We start from the raw sequence: 12,657 nt of genomic DNA, 5'->3' as shown, positions 1-12,657 counted from the left end.
GGTATGTAGAAGAAAGCAAACAGATCTATAGTTATCACTCAGCAAAAAACTCAACTCTAAATGGATCAAAGAGCTCAACATAAAAATAGATACACCAACCCTGATAGAAGAAAAGGGAGAAAACAACCTTGAACTGACACAGAAGAAGGTTTTCTCAACATAAAATAAATAGGGTAGGTACTAAGATCAACAATTAATAAATGGTATCTCAATAAACTGAATAACTTCTGTAAGGCAGAGTCTACAGACGTTCAGGTAAAGCAACAGGCTACACAACAGGAAATAGTACTTATCAACTCCACATCCGATAGAGGACTAACTTCCAAACTGTATGAAAAAATCAAGGAACTAGATACTAAAAGAAAAGATCCAACTAAAAAATGGGGTACAGATACAAAGAAATAATTTTCTAAAGAGAAAGCTCTGATGGCTGTAAAACAAATAAGTGTTCATCATCCTTAGGCATCTGGAAATTGCAGATCATAATGATTCTGAGATTTTATCTGAACCTGTCAGAATGGCTCAAATCAAAACATAAGTGACAGCTCATGCTGGGGAAGATGTGGAGTGAGGGGAACACTCCTTCATTGCTGGTGTGAGTGCAAACTAATACAGCCACTGTGGAAATTAATACAGCTACTCCTCAGAAAGTTGGTAATCTATTTATCTCAAGATCTAGCTAAACCACTTCTTGGGCACACCCAAAGAATGTTTTATCCTACCACAAGACACTTGCTCAACCATGCTCATTAAAGCTTCATTCATAATAGCCAGAAACTGAGACTAACTTAGATATCCCTAAAAAGAAGACAGATGAAGAACAGGTGGCACATTTACACAAGGGAGTATTATTCAGCTGTTAAAAACAATGACATCACGAATTTGCAGACAAGTGGATGGAACTAGGAAAAAACTTATCCTGAGCAAGGTAGCCCAAACCCCAAAAGATTAATATGATAGGTATCTGTATACAAATATAGATATTAGCCATTAAATAAATAATAACCAAGATACAATTCATAGACTCAGAGTGGGTTATGTATAGAGGAAGGGAGTGGGAGTAAAACAAATAGTTATTAAGTACTTTAAGAGGAATAAGAGCCTCTTTCCTGATGAAGGTTATTTCCTTTGTTCTCAAGTTCCTTAATTGACTGTAGTAGTTCTTTACACTACTTAATAAAGTATCAAGTTATATGGGGATACACAGAAAGGGAAGGAGGGAAGAAAGGGAAATGGGGAAAGGCCATGTTATGTTGTAATTTTAAAATAAAAATATTTTTTCACAGGAATAGAATGTTTTGAGTAGAACAATGAGCAATGAAACAGCAGATATCTCCAGGAAAGAGAAAATAATGAGAAATAGGGAATACAGAGATACAATTGTCATGTGACTTAGGAAAATTCAATTGATGTTATTTTGAAGCCATTGGAAGTTTAATTCAGAGTGTAAAATACACTGAAAATGAATGAAATCCTTATGTGAATATTACAACCATGCAATCTATATGCCAGAAAGAATGTTATAAATAGAATAAAGACACTGACAATAGAGTTATAGTGTTAGAAGGGGCTTCATCTGCATCCCCGTACCTGTTAGTAGTTGTCCTGTTTAACATCTAAAGAAATGCAGGATTTTGTATTCAGTAGTGAGACTTTTTTGTATGTAGAAAATATGTGTTTACAACAGAATTCTTCCAATTCATGACCTTTTTAAAAATGCCTTATTTATTTATCCAAAGGGAATAGCACAAAATATTATAAAATCAATTTAAAAATCAAAATTACAGTTGGGCATAATCAGTCTCAAACACTAGACAGGTCCCCACCAATGCCAAAAAGTGGGTCTTCCTTTTCATCACAAGGAAAATGAACAATTTAATTAAAAGGCCCTGAAACTTTCACATAAGTTTAAAGAGTTTGCCATTTTCTTAACTCTATAAGAAAATTAAACAAGTCAACTTAGCAGGCTTGTTAACAAAGATATTTTACTTTACCTTAACAGCCTGAAATAAATCCTTCAAACTAGGTCCAAATTCCTTATTTTTAAGTCTCTTGTCAAAGGAGAGATGTTCCTTCTCTTTCTCAAGCATTAGCTTGTGTGCACCTATAGGTCACAAACAAACAGTCTTTTGATATGCCCAAATCCATAAGAAAATATACACCACGCATTTGTCTATGTTACAATAATCCCAATTTGTCGTGGAAAGAAATGTGAATTATTTTAAACGAACTAAAACCAACGTATATTTTAGAATGCAAATTCTTCTACAGTAGTATTTCACAAAAGACAATTTCTTGGTTATAAAAGTTTCCTACATCTGCACTGCCCAATTCTGCAGTCAACCACTATGTCTGTCTTTTTACTGCTGGAAGTGTGTTTCCTATGGCTGAATTAATTAATTCTTAATTTAATGTGAAGTTCAATAGCCATATTCAATAATTGACATTTGATGACACAGCCATAAAATGCATAGTTATGGTGTGTGTGTGTGTATGTGTGTGTGTGTGTGTGTGTGTGTGTGTGTGTGTGTGTATCAAGAGAGAGGGATTCATTCTATATAGAAAGTTCTATTACTCTAGCGAATGCTGACTAAAACACTAGGCAAATAGATTCGAATATACTTCACTTTGAAAAGACACAAATATAAAGGGTTTTTAAAAGGAAATAATGAGTGATACAATATATGCTCATAAAAATATAGCACACAAATATAATATTTGCATGTGATACTGATTGTGCTGATAAAAAACACTGTGATACTACTGTATTACAGAGCAATATTAGTAGGAGAAAAATATTAATACGTAAATGGAGTTTATCTATGCTTCGAGAATGGGATCCAAGGGGTCAGGATTACTCTAATATTCTTATACTCACCAGGTAGCCTAGGTGGAAAGCACAGGAACAGGGGAAATAGACACCATGACAGCACAGCAAATAAGATATAAGCACTCCACCAACCTTTCTGCCATTGCCGAAAGTTGTTCGCATTTGCACTTGAACAGAGAAAAGTGGGAAATTTCTATTAGGGTTATTTTTTAAAAAAAACAGATCATAGTAGCAAGAGAATTCCCAGTTAATTTGCATTCATTTGTAATTTGTCACAATTAATTTTTGGGTTTTGCTGATATGGGTCAGGTGCTAATGTTCAGTCGTGTGGTGTGTTTGCCCCCATCAGAGCCTAACTTTCCCATCTTCCTTTTCAGTGACACTCCTCGGGTTGCAGAAGTTCCTGTTTGCTCCGATTCAAAATTATCTCCATTAACAGGAGCCCCTGGGAGACAAGTCTTTCCTCTTTATCCTGCTCCTTTAAACATTACACTTGGACCTCTGGGGCAGCTTCTCTTGTACATGGCACCTGACCCTTAGAGTCACATATCATCTGAAATCTCTTTCTTCATAACCCTGGCTCCATGGTGCTTGTAATATCCAGAAGTATTGTGTTACTTAGCATTTAGAATCCACTCGTATGTTTTGTTAAAAACATGTCACATATTACACAGTTGTTTCATACTGTGTGTGATTGTGTACCAGAGGAGCAGAGGCCTCAGACAAAGCAAAACATACAACAGACTATTAAATGTAAGCAATATCTTTGACAGAGTGATCATATTTATAAGATACATTGTTGACAGCAAAAATACTTCTTTTTATAAATAAGTGATTTGAAAATTCAAAACTGTAATGATTTCACTATGCAACCTGTTGGAAAATCCCTTGCACTCATTTTCTGATATATATTTAATAATGACTATAATAAAACTTCTTTGAACAACACTAAGAAGACTAGAGAAAATGACATATCATGCTGTTTTCTTTCATGGAAAGAAATTTGACACTTGAATTTAGTTGAAAGATAAGTGCTTTGATTATTTTCAGAATGCCAAATATATCTAGAAGAATACTTGTTTATTTTAAATCATTATTATTATTTTTAAATCTCTTGTTATATACACTTTATTTTATGTTATGTATATGAGTGTTTTGCCTACATTCTATGTATTATGCCACATGTAGAGTTCAGAACAGACTGTTAGACACCCTGGGCTTGGAGTCACAGATAGATGTGAGTCAACATGTGGTTGGTGGGAACCCAATTCAGGTTCTTGGAAGGAAAATCAGGTGATGGCTACTGCCAACCTTCCTCTTTAGCTCCAAAGTGTGTGTGTGTTTGTGTGTGTGTGTGTGTGTGTGTGTATGTGTGTGTGTATGTGCATGTGTGCATATGTGTGTGTGCTTATAGACAATAAAATTTCAAATATTAAAAAAATATGATTTTAAGCCAGTCGGTGGTGGCACACTCCTTTATACCCAGCTACTGCCTCTCTCTTCCTATCCCATCCCAGCTTACTCTCAGGCACCCCTTCCCTTCTGGCTCATAAGATCCTCCAACTCAGCCTGTTTTGGGGCTGAGGCTCTGGGACAGGGTGATGAGTGCAACCGGGCAAGAATTCCTTTGTTTCACTAATCCTGTACCCAAGCTAGTCCTTTTGTCTGCAAGGTCCCTGGCCAACAAGGGTCCCTGATCCTGTACCAGAAGATCCATCAGAGAACATAAGAAGGAAGAGATGGGTGAGCAGCAGCAATGCAAAAATTCCTCCAACAATCTGAAAAACAATATGATAACACCAGAACCTAGCAAACATACAATAGGAAGACTTGAACACCCTAATCAAGAAGAAGTAGAAAAAATAGACATTATGAAAGTGATAGAGTCCCTTAAAGAGGATGTGAAAAACTCCCTTAATGAAATGGATGAGAATAACAAAAAGTTTGAAAAAATGAAAAAATTTCTAAAAGATACCGTAGGAAACCAAGAAAAAAACCAATCAAACAGATAATGAAAACAGTTCAAGACTTGAAAACTGAAATGGAGGCAATGAAGAAAACACAAATTGAGGGCCAGCTGGATATGGAAAATCTAGGTAAACAAACAGAGACTACAGAGACAAGCATAACCAACAGAGTACAAGAGATAGAAGAACGAATCTCAGATGCTGAAGACACAATAGAGAAAATAAACGCACTGATCAAAAATACAGCAAATCCAACAAATTCTCATCAAAAAACATCCAGGAAATCTGGGACACAATAAAAAGACCAAACCTAAAAATAATAGGGGTAGAAGAAGGAGAAGAATTACAGCTCGAAGGCCCAGAAAATATATTCAACGAAATTATAGAAGAAAACTTTCCCAACCTAAAGAAGGATATTCCTATAAAGGTTCAAAAGCATACAGAACACCGAATAGACTGGATCAAAAAAATATCCCCTTGCCATATAATAACCAAAACACAAAACATACAGAATAAAGAAAGAATATTAAGAGCTGAAAGGGGAAAAGGTCAAGTAACATGTAAAGGGAAACCTATCAGAATTACGCCTGACTTCTCAATGGAAACCATGAAAGCCAGAAGGTCTTGGATATATGTGCTGCAGACACTAAGAGACCATGGATGCAAGCCCAGACTACTATACCTAGCAGAACTTGCATTCAGCATCAATGGAGAAAACAAGATATTCTAGGACAAAAACAGATTTAAACAATGTGTAGTCACAAATCCAGTCTTACAGAAAGTAATAGAAGGAAGATCACAACCCAAGGAATCCAACAATGCCCACAATAATTCAGACATCCAGTGACCCTTTACCAGCACAACTCAAAGAAGGGAAACACAAACGCTACTACCAAAAATAAATAAATAAAATGACTGGAGGTAACAACCACTGGTCATTAATACCACTTAATATCAATGGTCTCAATTCATCTATAAAAAGGCACAGGCTAAGAGATTGGATGCCAAAACAGGATTCAACATTCTGCTGTTTACAAGAAACACACCTCAACCACAAAGACAGACATCTACTCAGAGTAAAGGGTTGGGAAAAGGTTTTTCAATCAAATGGACCTAAGAAACAAGCAGGGGTGGCTATACTAATTTCCAACAAAACTGACTTCAAACTAAAATCAATCAGAAGATATGGAGATGGACATTTCATACTCATAAGAGGAACAATTCATCAGGATGAAGTCTCAATCCTGAATATCTATATCCCTAATATAAAATCACCCACTAATGTAAAAGAAACATTACTAGAACTCAAGGCACACATCAAACCACACACACTAATAGTAGGAGACTTCAACACTCCTCTCTCACCAATGGACAGGTCCATCAGACAGAAACCTAACAGAGAAATAAGAGAACTAATGGAAGTAATGAATCAAATGGACTTGACAGACATCTATAGAACATTCCACGCAAATAGGAAAGAATATACTTTCTTCTCAGCATCTAATGGAACCTTCTCTAAAATTGACCACATACTCAGTAACAAAGCAAATTTCTACAGATACAAAAAAAAATTAGTAACCACCTGTGTCTTATCGGATCACCATGGAATAAAGTTAGAATTTAACAATAATTCTACCCCCAAAAAGCCTACAAACTCATGGAATCTGAACCGTCAACTACTGAACCACCCCTGGGTCAGGGAAGAAATAAAGAAAGAAATAAAGTCTTCCTTGAATTCAATGAAAATAAAGACATAACATCCCTAATTCTATGGGACACTATGAAAGCAATGCAAAGAGGAAAGTTGATAGCTCTAATTGCCCACATTTAAAAAAAATTGGAAAAAGCTCACATTAGAAACTTAACAGCACAGCTGAAAGCTCTAGAAAAAAAAGAAGCAGACTCACCCAGGAGGAGTAGAAGACTGGAAATAATCAAACTGAGCGCTGAAATCAACAAAATAGAAACACAGAAAACAATCTAAAGAATCAACGAAACAAAGAGCTAATTCTTTGAGAAAGTCAACAAGATTGACAAACCTTTATCCAAACTAATCAAAAGACAGAGAGAGACCACACAAATCAACAAGATCACAAATGAAAAGGGAGTCATAATAACAGACACCGAGGAAACTCAGAGAATCATTAGGTATTATTACAAAAGCTTATATGCTACAAAGTTGGAAAATGTAAAAGAAATGGACTTGTTTTTAGAGAAATACCATTTACCAAAATTAAATCAAGACCAGGTAAACCATTTAAATAGACCTATAAGTCGTGAGGTAATAGAAGCTTTCATAAAAAACCTCCCAACCAAAAAAAGCCCAGGACCTGATGGTTTTAATGCAGAATTTTATCAGAACTTCCAAGAAGAGCTAATACCTATACTCCTTAATGTGTTTCACATAATAGAATCAGAAGAGTCATTGTCAAACTCTTTTTATGAAGCTACAGTCACCCTGATTCCAAAACCACACAAAGACCCAACAAAGAAAGAGAATTGCAGACCAATCTCAATCATGAATATCAATGCAAAAATTCTCAATAAAATTCTGGCAAAAGAATTCAAGAGCACATTAAAAAAATATCTATTACGATCAAATAGGCTTCATCCTAAAGATGCAGGTCTGGTTCAACATATGAAAACCTATCAATGTAATCCATCATATAGATAAACCCACTGAGACAGTGAGGGTGATCTAATGGGAGGTCACCAAGGCCCGCTGGACTGGGACTGATGGAGCATGTGATCAAACCAGACTCTCTGAATGTAGCTGACAATGAGGGCTCACTGAGAAGCCAAGGACAATGGCACTGGATTTTGATTCAATTGCATGAACTGGCTTTGTGGGAGTCTAGTCTGTGTGGATACTCACCTTCCTAGACCAGGATGGGGGGGGGAACCTTGGACTTCCCACAGGGCAGGGAGCCCTGACTGCTCTCTGGACTGGAGAAGGAGGGAGAGGAGGAGTGGGGAGAGGGAAGGAAAATGGGAGGAGGGGAGGAGGTGAAAATTTTTAATAAAAAAATTAAAGAAGAAGTTCTTAAGGAAAACAAAAACAAAAAATATCTTCAATTTAATACATACACACACACACACACACACACACACCTAGTAAGATGATCTGGAATAGTAAAAGAATTGGTGAATATATCACTATCTCCAATTGTTAATTTATAAGAGTTATAGAGTAATATAGTAAGCAGCATTGTATTGGTTAAATCACAGACACACTAATGAATTGGGTCAAATTGAAGAACCACACAGGTACCCACTCTGGAATTTTTACTAAGAAACCAAATATACATAGTGAAGAAAAGAGTATCTTCAAAAACAACGGTGGTAATACTGGCTAGAAACTGCATTACAAGACTGCAAATAGATCCTTTTCTGTCACTCCAAATAAAACAAAACTCCAAGTGAACCAAGGAGCTCAACATGAGACCAGATACACTGTCCATCACAGAAGAGAGAGGAAGAAATATGCTTCAACTCACTGATACAGGAAAAGACTTTATGAACAGTACTCTTATAGCAAAGTCACTAAGACCAACTTTAATAAAAATGGTACTTCATGAAGTTGAGAAGCTTCTATAAGACAAAGGATACACAATCATTCAAGCAAAACTCATAGTCAAAAGAATGAGTAAAGATATTTATCAGTTATGTCTGATAGAATAGTAATACCTACGAATATATAGAGAACTAAAACAAACATAGAAAGATCTAAATCATCAAGAAAATAACCCAATTCAAAAATGGAGTACAGATCTAATCAGAGTCTCAAAATATGAAACACAAAGAGCTGAAAAACACAGAATTCTCAGCAATTGTATTCATCAGAGAAATGCAAAAAAGAGCTACTCTGAGACTTTATCTCATACCTATCAAACTGTCAGGTTAAACAAAACAAATTACAGCACGGGCTAATTACAGTGTGGTGTGGGATAATGTCTGTTTTCTGTCCATTATATTTTAGATAAATGCTCATTGGCCAGTAGCCAGGCAGGAAGTATAGGTGGGACAACCAGATGGGAAGTAGAGGTGGGTCAAGGAGAACAGAAAAATACTGGGATAAGGAAAGCTTGGTCAGCAGGCCTGCCCGAATCACAGAAGAAGCACGATTTGACTGCCTTGCGGAGAAAGGTACTGAGCCATGTGGCTAACATATATTAGAATAATGGGCTAATTTAAGAGTTAATAAGAAGCCTGAGCTGATAGGCCAATCAGCTTATAACTAAGGTAGACCTCTGTGTGATTTCTTTGGGACAAAATGATTGCAGGACCAGGCAGGACAGAAAACCTCAGACAACAACAACAGTGCACACTCGTACAGCCATTATGGAAATCAGAATGGATTTTCTCTTAGGAATCTGAAAGTCAATCTACCTTAATCCAATTATATCACTCTTAGGTATATACCCAAAGGACCTTAGTAATAAGTGCTTATCTATGAGCATTACTACTGTATTCATTGTAGCCAGAAGGCAGAAATAGCCTAAATGTTCACAAACTGATGAACAGATAATAAAAAAGTTGTATTTTTACAATATGGACCTAGAGGGAGGGGGGAGGAACTTGACCTTCCCACAGGGCAGGAAACCCTGACTGCTCTTAGGGATGGAGAGGGAGGAGGAGAGGGAGTGGGGGGAGTGGGAGGGTGTTGGGAGGAGGGGCGGAAATGGAAACTTATATAATTTAATAAAATTACTTTCTCATAAAAAAAAGAAAAACCAGAAGTTAGGTATCTACTAAGGAATCAGGAGGGAGGAAAGGATGTACCAAGACAGGGAAAATACAACATAGTGTTATGGGCAGATAAGAAAGAAACTAGAATGGGAGGGTTAAACAGGGAAGGGAATGATGAACACGGATTAACAAAGAAATATGGCAAAACATCCAACACTAAATGTCATTTGAAATCTCATTTAAAAACCAACTACACTAGAAGCTTCCAAAAATATTTTGATATATGAAAAAAATCAAAATAGAGTCATCAAATAATTGGGGAAACAATGCCCGAACTAGATGTTAGGCCATAAAGTCCCAGGAATAAATTAAAACTTCTTGAGTGTGTTTACCAAAGGCATGCCAATAAAACCACCATACACCACAAGTTATTACCAGGGCTATTGGTTTCTCTCCACAATTGGACAGTCAGGCCCAGTTGCTAAAGACAGCACTTAATTTATGTCATTAAACATGGAAAAGTTGAGCTAGTGCTCAACTAGAGACACGTCATCCCTACTGACATGTGTTCATGGCACTGGAAGGTACTTTGCATGTTACCAAAGGAGAAAAATAATTATCAATATCATGAATCTATAAAATTTGTGACCTACAACAGTACCATTCCTTTAAGTTGTATTAGTACAAGCTTTTCACAAAGTTTCTGAGAGTAGTCAAGAACTTTTTGAATGGATTTAAGGTTCACTCTATAAGATGGCACCCACATATGATACTGCTAAAATGCCCAAGAACCTGAGACAAGATAAGTCATGGCCCTAGGGTAAAACCTAATTGTATTATTCTGCTGAAGGACTACTAACATTCTTGTATACTTGTCAATCATTGACTTGTTCAGCCCACATCACAAAAGCTTTTTGTGGAAGAGGACCACAACTGGATAATGTGGAAAAAGTGAGAGACTTTGAAGCACTCAGTCTTGAAAGGGATGTCTACATCAAAACCCTCACTTCAAGTCTCAGGACTCTGTTTGGAAGAGGAGGTGAAAAGATTTTAAGGGCAGGAAGTGATAAATGAATTTATGGAAATAGCATCTTCCAGACACAATAGGACTGATACACATATGAACTCAGGTACTGTAACAACACACAGAAGATCTACACTGGTCCGAGATGGGGGTCTCAGAATTGAGATGGGGAAAAAGACATAGGGTCCCAGTCCTAACTATGAAACTGTTTCCAATAAATGCCATTTGCAAAGGGACAGTACGTTTTCTACAGTAGAGGGTGACTGTATATAACAGCAACATTCCATAGCTTGTCTCATGACTGGGAGTAGTAGACAGACAAAAAATGAAGAGTTTTTTTTTCTAAACTTTTTTTCATTTTTGTTTTGTTTATTTATTTATTTTTGTCTCGCTAGACTTTGGTTGTTTGTTTTGATTTTCACTTTTGTGCTTTTATATAGGGGTTGTTTCATTTTTTTGCAATAAATGAGAAAGAAAGAACATAAGCAACTAATATGGCTAGGGAAGTATCTGGGAAGAGTTTGGTGTAAGGGAAGAATATGACCAAAATATACTGTATGAAAAAAAACCCTTAAATAATAAAATAAATAAGATGAAAACTTCTACCTATCCTGATCATATGTTTACTATTGTATTGCATTGAGTGAATAAGGCATGTTTTTCAAAGACAAAACTTAAAATAATAGTAAACTGTTTTCTAAATTTGTTACAAATTATTTTATTTTATGTGCTTTGGTGTTTTACCCTGCATACGTATCTTAGGGTGTTAGATCTCCTGGAGCTAAAACAGCTGACACTTGGCCACTGAGTTGTCTATCCAGGCTCAATTAGTGAACTTTTAAGTAATGGTTTTAGTTACATTTCAAAGAGTAAAAATATAAATGTATGCTATAACTGTACATCACTCACGATTACATACACTTTCCAAAACGTTTGCTAATTAAATGTGTACTACTTACAAGCAATTATATCTTATTAAACTAAATAAATAGAAAAGCAAATAGCATAACTTACCCTGCATTCAAAGCTTGATTCTGAGCAGATTTAGTACCATGGGTTCCTATTGCAAAACCTATAGCGTATCCAACAACTTGTGCAGAATCAGCAATAGCTTGAAAATGAACACAGCACCAAACAGCTTCATAACTTGGTCATACAAAATACCTGAGCAATTTGTGATATCTGAAAGTTTTTCGTGCTAATTTTTATTTCTTAAGAGAGGAAGGAAGGAAAAGAGGGGGAGAAGTAGGGCAAAGTGAAGGAGGGGTCAGATCGAGATATTCAAAGTATATCAATTCTAACAAATCCCAAATTAGTAGTCCATGAGACTGGTGGGAAATTCATGTGAGAGTTGATGCAAGTCTTATAGTTGATGCTTGTCCTGAGCCACAGTCACTGCTTCTTTGGGAACCGTCACTTTGCACTGTTGGGACTTTACCTTACTTGTGTGAGAACTGTTCTTATTATAAAGGACATTTCACAGTGTCTGATTGTGAATGCTTATCAGATTCAGGACAATGTCAGAGAGCCATATAGACTACTCCCTGACATACAACTGGGTGCACATTCTCTTATCTAATCAAGTACTGGATACTCAGAAAATTTAATTGTCAACTTGATTGTTTATTATTTAATCTTTATACTTAAAAAGTAAATATACTTAAATTCAATATGAACATAAGTAGACTGTACTTTCTTTAATATTTTACTAGAGACATTTTCCACGTAAGTTCAAAGTAAGATTTTATTTTAAAAAATGACACCAAAATATCTCTTTGAAAGTACGTCTTCATTCTGACCTACCAGAACCAGATTCCATTACTGATTATTTGGTAAATTATTTGGGGATGAATCAATGTTTTCTTAAGGACAGAGTTTACATAAGATACTGTAAGCAGATGAGATGACTCTGTATTCAATTATTTATCCCCTCCCTCAGACTTCCCCTCTCTCCCTCTCTGCCTCTCCCCTTCCTAAACCCCTCCTTCTACCACATAAATGTGCAAGTGTTTTCTATTCCTATGTCTTTTCAGAGACAGTTAGACGATTCTCTAGTATTCTAAATCTCAAAATTAAGTACATCAGTGTGTGATTTTTTGAAGTTATGCACACAAGTCATCACAACTTGATACAGTGTTATCTCAGAG

General features: G+C 36.1%; 1 protein-coding gene across 1 annotated transcript in view; it reads right to left on the bottom strand.

Moving 5' to 3' along the window:
• Positions 1-12,657, bottom strand: part of LOC148123309 (solute carrier organic anion transporter family member 6C1-like) — an 81,037-nt gene that overhangs the window by 60,239 nt on the left and 8,141 nt on the right. The window contains exons 4-6 of the mRNA XM_087908165.1: positions 11,525-11,656; positions 2,879-2,997; positions 1,995-2,104 (exon numbers count right to left, since the gene is read on the bottom strand). Coding sequence (XP_087764291.1) covers positions 1,995-2,104; positions 2,879-2,997; positions 11,525-11,656 — 361 coding nt within the window. The remainder of the gene's footprint in view (positions 1-1,994; positions 2,105-2,878; positions 2,998-11,524; positions 11,657-12,657) is intronic.

Source organism: Myodes glareolus, chromosome 1 (assembly GCF_982192425.1).
Source record: "Myodes glareolus chromosome 1, mMyoGla1.1, whole genome shotgun sequence".
Classification (NCBI taxonomy): domain Eukaryota; kingdom Metazoa; phylum Chordata; class Mammalia; order Rodentia; family Cricetidae; genus Myodes; species Myodes glareolus.
The sequence above is the reverse complement of the archived record's forward strand: the minus strand, read 5'-3'. Positions and strand labels throughout refer to the sequence as shown.